General features: G+C 63.8%; 2 protein-coding genes across 2 annotated transcripts in view; one reads left to right on the top strand and one right to left on the bottom strand.

Annotated features, from left to right (window-relative positions):
• The first annotated feature begins 7,920 nt into the window (after window positions 1-7,920).
• LOC105981182 (cytosolic phospholipase A2 beta-like) lies at window positions 7,921-15,100 on the top strand. Its single transcript, XM_013010249.1, has 20 exons — window positions 7,921-7,997; window positions 8,824-8,896; window positions 9,092-9,228; window positions 9,339-9,470; window positions 9,817-9,857; window positions 10,001-10,043; window positions 10,310-10,364; window positions 10,535-10,665; window positions 10,884-10,967; window positions 11,136-11,173; window positions 11,731-11,866; window positions 12,294-12,430; window positions 12,631-12,853; window positions 12,943-13,060; window positions 13,219-13,356; window positions 13,494-13,598; window positions 13,690-13,869; window positions 14,115-14,281; window positions 14,618-14,804; window positions 14,874-15,100. The coding sequence occupies exons 1-20, from the start codon at window positions 7,980-7,982 to the stop codon at window positions 15,083-15,085; spliced, it is 2,355 nt and encodes a 784-aa protein (XP_012865703.1). The 5' UTR covers window positions 7,921-7,979; the 3' UTR covers window positions 15,086-15,100.
• A 712-nt stretch (window positions 15,101-15,812) lies between these two features.
• The window catches only part of Sptbn5 (spectrin, beta, non-erythrocytic 5), a 34,798-nt gene continuing 33,728 nt past the window's right edge, over window positions 15,813-16,882 (bottom strand). Inside the window, exons 64-66 of the mRNA XM_013009990.1 lie at window positions 16,828-16,878; window positions 16,626-16,730; window positions 15,813-15,896 (exon numbers count right to left, since the gene is read on the bottom strand). Of these exons, the coding sequence (XP_012865444.1) occupies window positions 15,843-15,896; window positions 16,626-16,730; window positions 16,828-16,878 (210 nt within the window). The 3' untranslated portion in view covers window positions 15,813-15,842. The remainder of the gene's footprint in view (window positions 15,897-16,625; window positions 16,731-16,827; window positions 16,879-16,882) is intronic.

Genomic DNA, 16,882 nt, shown 5'->3' with positions numbered 1-16,882 from the left:
GTGGCTCTGGAGTGGGCGGGGCCTGGGTGGTAAAGGGTGGGCGGGCCAGGGTTCCGGGGCGGGTCCCGGTGAGCGGCGTCATGGCGGAGGCGGCCCTGGACGTGGGGCGTTGCGGAGCCCGGCGGCGGTAGGGTTTGAGCTCGCTCGCGCTGAGGCTGCGGCGTCCTGGCCGGGGCCGGGCCCGAGTGAGCGGTTGGTGACGGCGCTCGGCTGCTCTGGGGCCGGCTCAACCTGGCTCCCGGGCCAGGTGGTCGTGGTGCCGTCCCCCGGGGTAGGGGGTCTGCACCTCGCCGGAAGGGCCCAGGTGGAGTCCGCACCCCGCGGGAGGACCGGGGGGGGCCGGGGTGGAGTCCGCACCCCGCGGGAGGACCGGGGTGGAGTCCGCACCCCGCGGGAGGAGGGCCGGGGAGGCCCGGGGTGGAGTCCGCACCCCGCGGGAGGGCCGGGGTGGAGTCCGCACCCCGCGGGAGGAGGGCCCGGGGAGGCCCGGGGTGCAGGACCGGCGGGAGGATTGGGAGCAGCCGAGCTGCCCCGGGCCCCGCTGCGCGGCTGGGTTTGTCCCCCCCGTTTCTGGCTCCCGTTCTCACTCCCCCGGTGTTGGGATTTTGGCGTTCGGAATTTTTTTCGGTCGGTCGCGGGGCTTGAACTCCGGGCCTGGCGCCGGCCCTCAGCTCCGCGCCACTTCCGGGGGGTTCATTGCAGAGAAGAGTCCCACAGACTTCGCTGAACCGCGATCCCGAGTAGCTGGGTGACCGGCGGGAGCCCCGGCCCGGCCCGGGTCTCCCTGAGTCAGCTAGCATTAAGACATCCACCTCCGTGCCCTCCTTTAACCCTTGACCTGCAACGCTGGCCTCCTGTATCTAATATAAATAAATAAGCTTCCCTCCCACCCCGGCCCCCCTTGGAATTTTCCCAAAAACACTCCATTTGTTTCTGTGCCACAGGACTCTTCGCCCCTTTGTTATATATAGTTTTATTGTTAAAGGTGGTGTACAGAGGAGCTACAAGTCAGGTAATGAGTACACTTGTTTTGGAAAATGCACCCCTTCATTCACTTTCCCGAGTTTCCCCCTTACAGTCTCTTTCTTATGCAAGGACCTCTGTTTTCGGAGGTCATTCCATATATCTCTAGCACAGTGTTTTTCATACTAGTGCTGTAATTTACTTTTAATCTGCCCAGTGTTTCCAGGCATTAAGCATTTCCAATCACGTTTTCAGCTCTGTGCGTGTGTGTGTGCATACGTGCGTGTGCGCATGCGGTCTCTATGTGCCTGTCCTGAGACTGGACACTGTCTCTGAGCTTTTTTGCTCAAGGCTAGCTATATACTACTTGAGCCACAGCTCTGCGTTTGGATTTGTTAGAGATAAGAATCTCATGAACTTTCCTGCCTGGGCTGGCTAAACTGTGATCCACAGATCTCAGTCTCCTAAAGGGAGCTAGGATTACAAGTGTGAGCCAAGGGCTCCCAGCTTTAGCCAATAATTTTTAAACACCTCTTTGTAAAACAAAGTCCACCGCTGGTGGCTCACACCTGTAATCCAGGCTACTCAGGAGGCTGAGCTCTGAGGATTGCAGAAGCCAGCCTGGGAAGAAAAGTCAGTGAGTCTCATCTCCAATAAGCCACTCAGAGAAAGCCGGAAGTGGTGCTGTGGCTTAAGTGGTAAAGCGCTAGCGTTGAGCACGGACCCTCAGGGATAGCACCCAGGTCCTGAGTTCAAACCCAGGATCAGCAAAAACAACAAATCTAAGTAGAGGCCTGGCTCTTGCCTAGCAATCATCAATGCTCTGAGCTCAGACCCCCAAAATTAAAACTAAGTGTAGACCCAGCAGCGCCTGCTGTGTTGGGGGAGCAGGGACGGTGCCAGGGTGCCGGGAGCACTTGTTTTCTTGTCCAAGAGAAGTTGTTTGGATCTCTTTGGAAATTCTCACTTTGAAGCCCCAGTTAAGGAAAATAGCCAGTCTCCCAAGGAAATGGTGAGCAAGTGAAACTGATAGAATTGCAGAAAAAAAATCCTAAGAGGAAGGCCATTTCCACCTCTCCTAGGTAAACTTCATGGCTGGAGGCGAAGCCTATTGGTTGAGTATAAATTGCCTAATATGCATGGAGCCCTGGGGTCAGTCTCCAGCCTGAAAACCAGCAATGATGACCATGACGACCAATCCCAGTGAGCACTATGGCTATGTGCTGAGCCCCTGCTCCCTCCCCAGACCACTGCCTGGAGGGACTGACATTTCCTCCCTCTTTTCAGTTTTCCCTTGGCCACCAGGGCTTCCACTTGGTTTGGATTTCTGATTTAAAGACACATGCTCCTTCACAGATAGTAAGGATGACCCATTTGGAGAAGAGGCCGTGAGAGAGCTGGTGATCGCAGAGGTGAAAGTGCACGTGCAGCTGGCTTGCGGCACGTGGCAGTAACTGCTGGTAGGGTGGGACTTTGAGATGAAAGTAGTGAAGCGAAGCCCCACGGCCCCCAGCCCTGCCTGAGTAGAGGGAAGAGCGGGAGCAGACTGGGCCTGTCAGGTCAGTTGGGCCTGATGATGGCGTGGCTTGAGTGCTGCCCTGTATTCTGTAAGGGCTACCTGCCAGGGGTGTGGCCCGGTGAGGCTACATGGCACAGGTTGGGTGGAGCTGAGCCAGAAAACCCAGTTCCTGCATGGCCGTAACCATGCAGCCTGGGCTGGGAACTTCCTTCCCCTGTTACACATTTCCTGAGCAATTACTGTGCGCTGGGTACTCTTGTTAGGGATGCAAATTCCTGAACAAGATAAACCTCTCTGACTTGGTGGTGGTGGTGGTGATGATGGCATTGGACAGAGGGGTCACAATTCCATGTCAGGTTATGAGTACAAGACTTTTTTTTTTCTTTTTTTACTTTTTTTTTTTTTTTTGGTCAGTCATGGGGCTTGAACTCTGGGCCTGAGCGCTGTCCCTCAGCTCTTCAACTCAAGGCAAGTGCTCTACCGCTTGAGCCACAGCGCCACTTCCGGTTTTCTGGTGGTTAATTGGAGATAAGAGTCTCACAGATGTCCCTGCCCGGGCTGGCTTTGAACCTCGTTCCTCAGATCTCTAGGATTACAGGTGTGAGCTACCAGCACCTGGCTCTGTGTTGTTTTTTGAGGTGACAAGTTGTTTGTTGCTGAACTTTGTGATCTTTCCCTGTGACTTACACATCTGGGCTCAGAATCTGTGAAGGCTGCTCTGTGTAAGTGGAGAGTTCGGTTGTGAAAGCTTAAATGTGGTGGTCCCAAGGGTTGGTGGTGCTTCCTTCCTAGAGTCCTCTGTGATCCACGGTGACAGGAAAACAGACATGCCCTGATAAGTGATTTAGATAATGCAATCTGTAGGGGAGGGGCATATGGGCTGGTGGTAGGCAGCCTAGAGGTTAAACAAGGGTGGTCAGGGAAGGAAGCTTCATCAATATGAGGAGCCAAAGCAGGAAAGGAAAGGAGAGGAGGGTTGTGAAATCAACAGGAAAAAGAGGTAGCCAATAGAATGACAGGAGTGAAGGGGAGGGCTAAGTCAAAAAGAAGAGCTCTCAGCCAGGCGCAGTGGCTCAACCCTATAATCCTAGCTATTCAGGAGGCCAATAGTTCAAGGCCAAACCCTACGAAAAGTTTGGAAGACCCCATCCCAACCAGTAGAAAGGTCCTGTCAGCCACACAGGAAGTATAAATAAGCTGATCATGGTTCATATTGGCCCAGGCAAAAAGCAAGACCCTATTTGAAAGCCAGCCACTGGCGACTCGCGCCTGTAATCCTAGCTACTTAGGAGGCTGAGATCTGAGGATTGTGAGGCAGAAAAGTCCCCATGAGCTTCTTATCTCCAATTAACTACTCAAAAACCAGAAGTGGCACTGTGGCTCAAGTGGTAGGGTGCTAGACTTGAGCAAAAGAAGCTCAGGAGTAATGCCCAGGCCCTGAGTTCAAGCCCTAGGACCAGCAAGAAAAGGATGGAGATATATCTCAAGTGGTAGAGTGCTTACCTAGCAAGTGCAGAGCCCTGAGGTCAGCCTCCGGGCCATACATACACGCACATGCGCAGGGGACATGGGAACCACAGTAGGCTTTCTGCCCAGTTGTCCACAGTGGTCCTGGGTACCATCTCAGGTAGATGGTGGTGCTGTTTGGGAGCCTCAAATAGTTGAGCCCTGGCCTCTCCTCCAGTGTAGTCATCTGGTAGTTTGTCTTCCAGCCAGGCCATAGGAAGATTAGAGCTCCACCACTCCAGCCACGTCCACAGCACATCTGCATCCCAGTTAATTGGAAATAAGAGTCTCGTGGACTTTCCTGCCTGGGCTGGCTTTGAACTGCGATCCTCAGATCTCAGCCTCCTGAGCAGCCACCGGCGCCCGGCTCTGTGGGCTTCTTGAGATGATTAGACCGTCTTCTGATGTCCCCACTGGCTAGGTCAGGCGCTGGGTCCATCCAGGTGCTCAGTGGGTTTTCAGTTTGGGAGGGGCCTCTCAGAGCCTTGCCCAGCCCAGCCCAGGCCCTGGCCTGGGTGCCTTGGGCCAGCTTGTTCTGAGTCTGATGGTTGCTGAGAGTGGGGCAGCGGCAGGCGCGCTGTGTGGGACACGGACCTGGCCCCACTGAGGATCTGGTGATGGAGGGTCGTCACCCTTGGCTCCATCATAAACTCTGCCCCTCCTGCTTGTGTGTGTGTGTCCGTGTCCGCGCATGTGTGTTTCACGTTCTGCGTGCCCTCCTCGTGTGCACCGCACGCCTTGCCTGGGGAACGCTGCCGGTGTGGCCTTTTGGTTAGTTACAGGGGCGCCGGGCAGACACCGGGCTCCTCCCTCAGCTCGGTGCTTCTGCCTTCCGCAGAGCTCAGCGTGCCCCGTGCCAGGCCCCCGCCTGGCTGAGCCCCCACGCCCCTGGGCTTCTACCCGGACTGGCTGCACCCCACCTGGCCAGTGCTCCACAGGTGACCCCTCCCCTACTTGAGGGAGGGGTGCCCCCCTGGGCTGGAGCAGTGTTGAGCCGGGCGGCCGTGGGCTCCACGGAGGTGAGCGTGGCTGTGACCCGGGCGGCTCCCGTGCGCAGGCACCGCTGGCCCTGGGCCGCATGCCGGACGGGCTGGAGGGCCGGGCCCTGCACCCTCGCGTCCTCTCCGTCCTCCCCAAGTCCTCTTTGCCCTCCCCCAAGTCCTTGCCGTCCTCCCCGAGTCCTCCCCGAGTCCTCGCATTCAGGGCTTTTCCAGCCTCTCTCTGTGCAGGTGGTGCGGGTCTGGCGCCCCACGCTGTGAACTTCTGGCTGGGGTCGCCGCTGTGCTGACATGGTGTGGGTGTGGCGAGCTGGGGGCGGGGGAAGGGGGGAGTGAGACTTGAACCTGGGCAGGGCTGGCTCCGCTCAGATGGCCTGGCATTCCAGCCCTGGCCACCAGGGGGTGTCCTCTCCTAGTAGCTGAGGGGTTTCCCCTGGTGTTGGGGGGGGGGTGGTGTGCGTGTGCGTGTGTGTGCGCGCGCGCGCATGCGCATGTTCCAGTCTTGAGAAGCGCACTCACGGGCAGCTGCGCGGGACGGGGCTGGGGCAGCTCTGCAGCTTCACCTCTCATGGTGGAGGGCTGAGGCCTGGCTGGCATCCTGTCCCAGTGAAGCCCACCAGTGTCCCCCTCCGGCCTGCTGACCCCTCCTGCGCGCTTCCTGTGCCCACGCGCCGTGTTGGCAGGCGGGGCGGGGGGGGGCTGCGCATGGCGCTCAGGCCTGCACTCCAGCTCTCCTGGTTGGCAGTGCACGGGGACCACTATGAGAAGCTGTACTGCGTGGTCTCCGGGGAGAAGCACTTCCTGTTGCACCCCCCAGCGACGGGCCCTACGGGAGGAGCAGGTGGAGGGCAGAGGGCGGGCGGTGGGGCTTTGGCTGGCCTGAGGCATAGTGGGGGCAGCGTCAGGACGCACCCATGGGACATGTGGACTGGCTGGCATGGGCTGGCAAAGCCCTGAGCCCCCCCCACACCTCCCCCCTCCCGCTTCACAGCTGCACACACAGGCCCCTTACCAGCTCACGGAAGAAGGCGCCTTTAAGATAGTGGATGAAGAAGCCGTGGAGAAGGTGTGTCCTCTGCCTGGGATGGGGGAGGGCAGCAGAACCGGACGGTGAGGAACAGGCACAGACGGTCTGGGGAGGCGGTGCTCAGCTCTGAGATGTCCCGTGATCTTACCGGCTGTGCCCCCAGGTGCCCTGGATCCCTCTGGACCCCCCGGCTGCAGACCTGACCCGGTACCCCGGTTACAGTCAGGCGCGGGCCCTGCACCGCACCTGCCGGATCCGCGGTTCCACCATGCCCGGCAGTCCCAGGCTGCACTGCGGGTGAGGGGCGGCCGGCCGCCAGGGGCAGGCTGTGCCCCTGATGTGGGCTGGTTGGTCTTGGGTTAGAAGAGGGACCATCGTGTCACATCCACGTCCCTCTTCTCCTCGCAGTGAATTTCTGGTACGACGTGGAATAAGACCTGGAGCATAGTTCCTTCCAGCCGCGGGGCTCTCACCGTGGCTGCTGGATCAACTGATGGAGCCTGGTGAGCACTGCCAGGACCGCTGGCCGGGTGCTCCAGCCCCCCAGGGCCGGTCCACTTTAGAGACAGCCCGGGCTTGGAGCGTGTGCTGGCTGATGCCGCGTCCGGCCCGGGCTTGGAGTGTGTGCTGGCTGATGCCGCGTCCGGCCTGGATTGAAATCAGCCTTGGAGTCTTTTTTTTTCTTTTGGTCAGTCGTGGGGTTTGAACTCTGGGCCTGGGCGCTGTCCCTCAGCTCTTCAGCTCAAGGCTAGCGCCCTACCACTTGAGCCATAGCGCCACTTTCCATTTTCTAGTGCTTCATTGGAGATAAGAGTTTCACAGACTTTCCTGCCTGGGCTGGCTTTGAGCCACAATCCTCAGATCTCAGCCTCCTGAGTAGCTAGGATTACTGGCGTGAGCCACTAGGGCCCAGCTCCTTGGAAAGTCTTGAGATGTGGTCAGGAACGCCAGGAAATGGCAGGCAGATACGGGTGAGGTGTCTGGGAAGGTGCCACCCGGGTCAGGAGTGGGAAGCAGAGCAGCACCTCACCGTGCGGTGACCCGGCTGAGTCACTGCCTGTCTGCCTCCGTGTCCCCCATCAGAGGCCTCGCAGGGCACTGTGGGGAGGGGCACAGCCGGCACAGAGGAGCCCGTCAATAAAGCTAGCCACGTTTATTTGTCCCGATGCTCCCTGCCGCAGTTGCTCTCCTCAGCCTGGTGAGGGCTTGAAGGTTCAGGCAAAAATTTCAGGGTGACTCTAACTGGGGGTGTGAGCCGCTTCCAGGCCTGAGGACTCATCTGTCCAAACCCTGGGGCCAGCAGGCTGACCTCAGTTTTGGAAGTGCCCGGCTGGACCTCAGTGGCTCAGGGCCGCTGATGGCGTCTATAGCTTTGGCCCAGCTTGGTTTATTTTCTCCCCCAGCCCCAGGGCAGCGGATGGGGTCTGGTGCTCTGGAGATAACCTAGGTGGGGAGTGACAGAAGCCCCGCCCCTCCCAGCCTGCCACTGAAGAAGGCCCTGGTCCTCACGCACAGGCTCCTTCCCCACCCTCCGGAAGAGCAGGAAGAGCCCCCGGCCCTGAGTGCCCGGCCCCAGGCCCCACCCCCGGCCCCCCAGCTCCAAGGGTGGCGCAGCGCAGAGGTGGCTTTGAAGGACTGTTTTATGTGGCGGGGCCACTCCCTGGCCGGGTTACGATGGGGCCTGGGGTGCTCATCCCCGATTGCTCAGGGCTCCAGTCAGGACCGGGTATTCCTGTCATACAGGCACCCAGAGGTTGTGAAAGGCCCAGCCCACAGCACGGCGCTGGGCTCCCGTTGGGGACTGCGCCAGGCCCTCCTCAGCCTTCCCTGGGCTCAGCCCCTGCAGCAGGTGCTGGAGACCCCTCCTCCGCACAGGACTCGCGGGGCAGGCGGCGGGGAGGCCACGGGGACCTGAGCGCACTGGGGCTGCCCTTTGCAGGGTGCCTGGCCCCAGTACAGGCTTGAGATGCTTCATTCCCGGCAGGTGTCTGGCAGGGCGTGGGTGTGGGCTCCCGTGGGTGGAGGCGGCTAGTGGGAGGGGCCGAGGAGGAGCATGCCAGCTGGGGCATCGCGGCGCTGTGTTAAAAGCTGACAGTCCCCGGCCCCGTGGCCCTGCCCATCCTCCCTGTTCCTGAGGACTCAGCCTCATGGCTCTGGTGAGACCCCAGCCGGGCTCTACGCTTCCATTTTGAACCTGGCGCTCTGTCTGGGGCCCATGCGGCGCTGTGCATTCGAGCCGGGCACTGTGAGCTTCGAGAAGGCTGTTGGCTGGCGGCGGCGGCAGCAGGGAGAGGCAGAGGCCCGGCAATGGGCTCCAGGCCCAGCTCCCCGGCCTGGGGCCTGGAAACTGGCTTTCCTGAGGCCCCTGAGCAAAGCCACTGCTTCGTGCTGTTCTGGCTCAGGGGCTGGGGTGGGGCGGGGTCCGAGGGCTACGCCAGGTGCCCTGCTGGGGTGTAGGGTGGGGGGTGGGAGGAAAGACTTAGAGAATGGGACACCCTGAAGAGCCAGTGGGGGTGGGGCCGCAGCTAGGCTGCTGTGTGCCAGTCCTGGCCGGGCCTGGCCCCTCCTCTCTGCCTTTGTTTCCTTGTGCATCACAATAGCATTCTTGGGAGGTTGCGTGATAGGGAGAAGGACCCGTGGCCTTGGGTGGGCCGTGGGCAGGGGCTGTGGAGATGGCGTGTCTCCTTGTCAGCACGCTGCTGCGCCCCGGCGGGTCTGACCTCAGTGCAGGCCCAGGCCTGAGGGGCTGCCATGGCTTCCCTGGTGGCCCGTTTGCCTGCCGCGAACCTGCCCTGTCCTCCCGCTTGCAGGCGAAGGTGCCTGGAACGTGCCTGCTCACCGTGCGTGTCCTGCAGGCCCACGGGCTGCCTTCCAAGGACCTGCGTGAGTGGGCCGGCCCGGGGAGGGAGGGATCGAGTGGCCAGGCCAGTGCGAGAGGACTGGAGGAGGGTCAGCGTGGAGGGTGGGCGTGGGGCCTAGCCCGTGGACACGGGTCTCAGGGCCAGGGGGAAGTGGCCTCGGGGTGGCTGGACGGGGAAGGGCATTTGGCCATCCCTGATGCCTGTCCCCTCCCCGCAGTCACCCCCTCCGACTGCTATGTGACCCTGTGGCTGCCCACGGCCTCCAGCCACCGGCTGCAGACACGCACCGTGAAGAACAGCCGGAACCCCGTCTGGAATCAGAGCTTCCACTTCCGCATCCACTGCGAGCTCAAGGTGGCCCCGCCGTCCCCCCCTGCTCGCCCCGCGCCCCCCGGTCCCCCAGCCCTGCCCACCTTCCCACTGCCCTCCCTCCCCTAGCCTGCTGACCGCGCTGCCCTTTCCAGAATATCATGGAACTGAAGGTCTTCGACCAGGACCTGTTGACCCAAGACGACCCGCTGCTGTCTGTGCTGTTTGATGTGGGGACCCTGCGAATGGGGGAGTCCCGGCGCCAGAGCTTCTCGCTGAGTTCTCAGGTAAGACTGCTCAGCACCAGGCCCTCTCCCGCCGCGGGGCACGGCGCCCGGCGGCTGGGGGCCTGGCCCCTCGGGAGCCGCCTCACCCAGGCTCTCCCGCCCCCGGCCGGCCGCCTTTCTTCCTTTTTAGAGGTGAGGCACACACGAGTTAGTTTGAAGTCAGGCATCCCCAACCTTCCTTCTTGGCTTCTGAGGAAGGGCAGCTTCTTTAGAGCGCCCAGAGCGCGGCCGTGCCCTTCCCAACCACGTGGCCCCAGCAGCGCTCGCTGCTTCTGGGTGGGAGTCTACGTGCAGACCCGCGCACGCACCCTACCGACCCTTCCTCCCGTGGCCTCTCTCTGTCCAGGTGCAGGAGCGGCTGGAAGTCGAATTTCGTCTGCAGAGCCTGTGAGTGGGCCGGGGCAGCGTGTGGTGGCGGCAAGCCCCTGGGAAGGGCAGTGCCAGCCACTCACGCCTTTGCCACGGAGGAGGAGAGCCGGGGTCAGGGGAGAACCGAGGCTCTTGCCAGGGGTCACTGGGCTTCTTTCCAGGCCGGCCGAGGCGGAGCAGCTCACCAGCAACGGCATCCTGGTGGTGAGTGACAGCAGCTCCTTGGGGGTGCCCGTGGCCCCCGGGGGGCTTCCTCTGTGCCATGCACTTGCTCTGCTCCCCGGGCCTGAAGCCGGGGCTGCCACCCCCTGGGTGAGGATGAGCTGGGCAGGGGCCGCCTCGTGGCACCTTGTGAGGGTGTGGATCTGCAGCGCGTGCCCGGGCCGAGGGCTGAGGAGCGGGAGGCAGGGGGCGGGGAAGGGGCTGCAGAGGGACGGGCTGGTGCCTAAAGGGCTCGCTTGACTTCTCAGGCCCGGGAGCTGTCGCGCTTGCATGTTCAGCTGGAGCAGATGGGGTCCCCAAAAGGTCAGTCCCCGACCCTCACGTCCTCACTCTAGTCATGGCCTGCACCTGCAGCTGGCGTGGCTTCAGGGGTGCCGGGGCCTGGGCTGCTCTGCCGAGGCCGAGTCGCACTTCCAGGTCACGGGGGCTCAGTGGACGGAGACCCCGTCCCTGACTCTGCTCCCCACTGGCAGAGTCAGAGGGCAGGGTCCAGCTCGTGCTTCCCGGCGCCTGTGAGGGCTCCCAGGAGGCCTGTGTGGGCACCGGCTCGTTCTGCTTCCACTGCCCGGCCTGCTGGGAGCCGGAGCTGAGCATCCACCTGAAGGTAGTGCCTCCCTCCCCAGCCGCCGCCCTCACCGTCCTCAGCGCCCCGGCCCGGCCCGGCCCGGTTTCCCCAGTGCCCCGCGCCCCGCTACGCCCCCTGGCAGCCTTGGGCTGAGTGTGGGGTGAGGTTGGCTTCCTTGGTGGCTCGAGGGAGGGAGCGGTGGAGTCCTGGCTAAGAGAAGGTGACGGCTCCTGGGTGTCCTCGCTTTGTCCCCGCAGGACGACCCCCAGCAGCGGCTGACGGTGCCCCTGCAGGCCCTGCCCTCCTGCCAGTCGGTGCGGCTCGTCTTCCCCACATCCCAGGTACCGCTCCCCACGGGCTGGGAAGCCGGACAGAAGCCCCGGGCCTTCCTGTGAGGAATGGGGGTGCAGGCCCGGCGTGGGGGGGGCCTCTGTGAAGGCGGCCAGGGCTGAGTGGAAGCTGCTGTCAGGTGGTGGGCAGCTTTTGATGCAGGTGCTTGTGGATTCCAGGAACCCTTGATGAGGGTGGAGCTGAAGAAGGAAGAGGGGTGAGTGGCTGGCGGGGGGCTGCAGGTGGGGTGTCTGGTGGGGGGCAGGCGTCAGGACACGGGCAGTGGGCAGCACCCATGCTGGGAATGCCGTGATTGCGGCACCTGGCCCTGCGTGGGTGGAGTGTGGGGCCGGGAGGAAGCTCCGGGGTCAGGCTGGGTTCTGGCTTCCCTGTGGCTCTGCGGGCGGGGTGGGGGACAGCCCAGGGCTGGAGAAGCAGGTGAGGAGCTGCCCAGAGCCAGAGTTTGCCACAGAGAAGGCAGGAAGCCAAGGGGAGGGGGCTCTGAGGGCCCTCAGCAGAAGAGCCGTGTCCGCCCTCCCGGGCCTGGCAGCCGCCTTCCTGTCCCCTGGCATTCTTGGGAGAAAAGGTGGCAGGCCTCACGCCGGGAAGCTCGGTGCCTCTTCAGTGCTCGGCCCGGCCTGCAAGCGCTCCCTCCGCTGCGGTCCACACACCACACACGGCGGCGACTTTGAGGAACAGGCGGAGGCTTGGCCGGGGAGACCCCCAGCTTCCCTTCCTGTGGTGCCGACTTGCTTTGTGGACTCTTTGCCCTAGACCCGGGGAGCTGGCCGTGCGGCTGGGCTGTGGGCTGTGCCCGCAGGAGCAGGCCTTCCTGCGCAGGAGGAAGCAGAGGGTGGCCAAGGCCCTGAAGCATGCCCTGCAGCTGGATGGAGACTTGCATGAGGACGAGGTCTGGGGCTCAGCAGCACTGGGTCGTGCCCCACCCCCCGCCCCAGGCTTGTGTAGGTTCAGGGCCGAACACTGGAACGTCGGTGCTGATCTAGGCTTGTAGCTGCCTCCTGCCTTCTCTAGGGGGTCTTCTCCCTAGGGAGTGGTTTCCAGCATGAAGGGAGACTTAAGAGGCGGCCTTGAGCTTCCAGAAAGTGATGCCAGAACGCTCGGGCTGGGAAGAGATGAGGCCTGCTGTGTAATGGAGAAGCCCGCTCTGGGGCTGTTTCTGGCAGCCTCAGTGGGGCCGGCCGAGGCGCTCTCCCGAGCCCTGATCCCAGCTCAATGCGCCTCAGGGGCCCAACAGTGAGAATGGCCTTCCGCTGCCGCGCCACTTCCTCCTGGAAGGCAGCCTTTCCCACCCCGATGCCGACCATCCTCTCCTCCAGGTCCCAGTGGTAGCCGTTATGGCTACTGGCGGCGGCACCCGGGCGATGACTTCCTTATACGGGCAGCTGGCCGGCCTGAGGGAGCTGGGCCTGTTGGACTGCGTCTCCTACATCACGGGGGCCTCGGGCTCCACCTGGTGAGCTGGCTGAGCCGGAGCCCACAGGTGGCCCGCGGGGCTTGGGGGAGAAGTGGGTGGGGAGGAGCATCTTGGACGCCATCGGCCTCAGCAATGGAGAGGCTGGAAAATGCCGTGTCGGGAGCCTCGAGGGGGCTGCGGGACTGTCCCAAGACTTGTGACAACCCTCCCTCACCTTCCCCGGCTTTGCCTTTTTCCAGGGCTTTGGCCAACTTGTATGAGGACCCAGAGTGGTCTCAGCAGGACCTGGCAGGGCCCACCGCGCTGCTAAAGGCCCAGGTGACAAAGAGCAAGCTGGGTGCGCTGGCCCCCAGCCAGCTGCAGCGGTACCGGCAGGAGCTGGCCGAGCGCGCCCGCCTGGGCCACCCGCCCTGCTTCACCAACCTGTGGGCCCTCATCAACGAGGCTCTGCTGCATGAGGAGGTGCGGGGAGCGGGGCTAGGCCGGGGTCTGGTGGACAGGTGTAGAAGGTTGTGGAAGATGCAGCGCAGCTTCTCACCTTCTTTCCCCAGCCCCAAGACCACAAACTCTCAGATCAACAGGAGGCCTTGAATCGTGGGCAGAACCCTCTGCCCATCTACTGCGCCCTCAACGCCAAGGCGCAGGGCCTGACGACCTTTGAATTTGGGGGTGAGTGAGATGTGTCCACTCTGGTCCCTGGGCCCCCCCCCACGTGGCCCTCTGCCAAAGTCCCTCGGCTGTTGGGGCTGCGGAGGGCACTCGGGTCTGTCCTGCGGGGCCTGAGCCCCTGGGGCTGCGCGGGAGCTGAGGCTGTGGCCTCTTCACAGAGTGGTGCGAGTTCTCCCCCTACGAGGTGGGCCTGCCCAAGTACGGGGCCTTCATCCCCTCCCAGCTCTTCGGCTCCGAGTTCTTCATGGGGCGGCTGGTGAAGGAGCTCCCCGAATCCCGCATCTGCTTTCTGGAAGGTGAGGGGAGTCGGGAAGGCCAGGGAGAGGGGGAAGGACGGCCCCGGGCCTGCCTCGCTTGGCTGCGGCACCGTTTCCGGTCGGGAAGGGCCACGTTGCCACAGCAGTTGACTGATCCGCTCGGGGGCCTCTCCCAGGCATCTGGAGCAACCTGTACGCCGCCAGCCTCCAGGACAGCCTGTACTGGGCCTCAGAGCCCGGCCAGTTCTGGGACCGCTGGGCTCAGGACCGAGCCAGCCTGGGTAGGTGGCTGGGCCAGATGGAGGTGTCTGTCACTGCCCCCCCCCCCCCGCGTCACCATTTCCTGACACACCCCTGCTTTTGCCTGTGCAGACAAAGAGGAGGTCCCCCAGCTAAAGATGGAGGAGCCGCCCACAGCGGCCGGCAGGATCGCCGGGCTTTTCACCGACCTCCTGACAAAGCGGCCGCTCGCCCAAGCCACCCACAACTTCCTGCGCGGCCTCCAGTTTCACAAGGACTATTTCCAGCACCCGCACTTCTCCGCCTGGAAAGGTGCCGCGTCTCTGCACATGTCCCGGTGCTCAGCCTCCTGCCCACGGTGCCTCGGGCGCTGGCAGGCCGCTTCCCCTGGCACCGTTAACCCTGCCACCTAAAGACGGGGAGACAGCAGCCGCGGGGGCATGCACGGGAGGTGGGGTGCTCGCTCGCGAGGCTGGCAGGGGCCGAGTCTCTGCCAGAGAAGCCCGCGGCCCCCGGTGACAGTTGCCACTTCTCACCCCTGCCCCAAATCTTTGCAGCTACCAAGCTGGATGGCCTCCCCAACCAGCTGACCCCCGCGGAGCCCTACCTGTGCCTGCTGGACGTGGGCTACCTCATCAACACGAGCTGCGCGCCCCTCCTGCAGCCCGCCCGGGGCGTGGACCTCATCCTGTCGCTGGACTACAACCTGCACGGAGCCTTCCAGGTTGGGAGGGGCGGGCTGCCCCGGGCCTTGGGGCCTGGTCACGTCCAGTTTGCTTTACTCGGTGGCAGTGGGCACCACGTGGTTCTGGGGTGCACGGGCACTGCCCCGGGGCGGGGTGCCGGCCCCCTCCACTGCACCTGAATCCCTGGGAGGTCTCGGCCCACACAGCCCCTGCTGGGAGCTCCTGGGGCTCGGGAGAGGGTTTTGCAGACGCAAGGTCGTGGGCTTGGGTGTGGGGGCCCAGAGAGGTCGCCAGCCTTTGGGGGCCTGTGTGCTGTTCAGTCGGCCCACAGGGGCGCCCTGAGCTCCATCCCCCGCCCCCCGGCCGGCCCGCAGCAGCTGCAGCTGGTGGACAGGTTCTGCCAGGAGCAGGGGATCCCGTTCCCCCACATCTCGCCCACGGCGGAGGAGCAGCGCGAGCCGCGCGAGTGCCACGCCTTCCACGACCCCGCCCGGCCCGAAGCCCCCAGCCTGCTGCACTTCCCTCTGGTCAACGCCTCATTCCGAGAGTTCTCAGCCCCCGGTGCGTCCCCGCTCCCCCGCCTCTCCTCCACGCCCCCCGCCCGTCCCCCTCACCGCCTCTTCTCCACAGGAGTGCCGCGGACACCCGAGGAGAAGGCGGCCGGGGAGGTGAACCTGTCTCCTGAGGACTCCCCCTACCACTACACAAAGGTGACCTACAGCCCAGAGGACACGGACAAGCTCCTGAGCCTGACCCGGTACAACATCCTCTGCAGCCGGCCACAGCTGCTCGAGGCTCTGCGCCAGGCCGTGCAGCGGCGCAGGCAGCGCAGGCCCCGGTGATGAGGCCACCGCCCCGCCCCGCCCTGCCCGCGGCCAGGGATGGGAGCCGGGGAGCCGGCTCACCCTGGAGCTCGGCCCGGCCACCTTCCTGGAGGAGCAGGGGAGGATGTACTCCTGGTAGAGGTGGGGACAAAACGGCACACTTTGTGTACATGAATTCAAAGCTCTTTATAGACAGACGGTGTGGTGTGCGGTTACTGCAGGCGCACGCAGCCCGGGCTCCCAGGGAAGGGGCCTGGAGCACACAGATCTTTGCCCAGACACAGACAGAAAGGAGAGGCTACAGTCGGGAGGCTATGTAGTCACATGGTAGAACACCAAGAAAGCACTGGCAACACTAACCACGTGGCCACGAGGAGGGCGGGACTCCTCGCTGAAGCTGTGTCCCAAGCAGCCAGGGAGGGACAGACAGACGCACGCCTGCGCCTGCGGGCCTCACTGCAGCACGCGGTTCATCAGAGCCCGGGTCTGCCAGGAGAACAGAGTAAGCGATTCTGCCCTGCAGTCCAGGTTCTGGAAAGTCATGGAGCAGCCAGGGGACAGGGTGAGCCAGCACTCGGGGCCCAGCCCTGTCGGCCTCATCCGGGACATAGTGGAGGATTGAAGCCGACCCCCGGGACCCGCGAAAGCACGGCGTGCCCCGCTGCCCCGCACCCAGGACAAGGCAAGCTCTCCCTCCCTGCCGGGACCCTCTCCAGAGCCCCTCAGCCGGGCGCTGCGGGGAGCCGATGTCTCCTCCCCGGGGGACGGCGTGTGCTCAGCCCGTGCTCTCACTCTGGACCTGGAGGTCAAAGGGCTCTGTGGAAGCCACCTAGGGACAGATGAGGACCGGGTCACAGATTTCCCTGAGTCTCATCTCCAGTCCCCCAGAATCCATGTTGGGCCCCTCCCCACGCTGACTGACTTCTCCAGCCTCGCATCTGAGGGCCGGCGCGGTGCCCCCCCCCCAGCAGCTGGCCTGGCACCTGCCGGGTGAGGGGCGGGGTCGCCCTTGTCCACAGTGCCCGGGGCTCTGCACCCTGCACCGGAGCGGCTGCTGCGGCCTGGCACCCACTCCTTTGCCCCATGGCTGTGCAACCGGGGCTGAGGTACTGGGCCCAGTGCCAACAGCGGTGAGCCCCCGTGTGGAAGGTAGGCCCTGCCCGCTTCATCCCATGTCCTGGGCCTCCACGCCCTATGTGGGCTGGGGTCCGGCTGCGCACGTGCTAGTAACAGTGAGCGGGCCGGGGTCCAGTGGGGACCCCCGGCTGCAGGTCCCCCATCTCAGCTAGCTGTGTGCCTGCCAGAGCAGCCCCTCCCAGCAGCCTGCCCCGTCTTAGGAGAGGCTGGGGGTCCCAGCCGCGCAGCCGGGCCACGGGTCCTGGCAGTCTCGCCTCTCCTACCACGACAAGATTCTCCCTCTCTGCTTCCCCTCCGTGCCTGTCCGCAGCGGCGCCCGGGCTCGCGGGGCACAGGATAGAGAAGGGGGGTCCTGAGGGGGGCACTAGGGAGGCGTGGGGAGGACTCGGCTGGCCGTGCCCATCCCAGCCTGAGCTCGCACCTCTAATGGCGTCCACAGCTGGGCAAACTTCTCCTCCTGGGCTGCCAGCAGCTTCTCCAGGTCCCTGTGTCTGTGGAGCAGCTGCTCCACATCCGACACCGAGTTCTAGGGAGTAGCAGTCGGTGAGGCCCAGCTCCTGGGGTGCCCTCCGCCCCAGCGCATACCCAGCAGAGGACGGGATGCGGACGGGGTTTCCACTCACCCCGCAGCTGGGCTCCCGCAGCAGCGGGCCCTCCCTGGCGGCCAGCCAGGCCTCG

This window comes from Dipodomys ordii, unplaced genomic scaffold, assembly GCF_000151885.1.
Source record: "Dipodomys ordii isolate 6190 unplaced genomic scaffold, Dord_2.0 Scaffold11, whole genome shotgun sequence".
NCBI classification, from domain to species: Eukaryota; Metazoa; Chordata; class Mammalia; order Rodentia; family Heteromyidae; genus Dipodomys; species Dipodomys ordii.
This window is presented reverse-complemented; position numbering and strand designations above follow the sequence as displayed.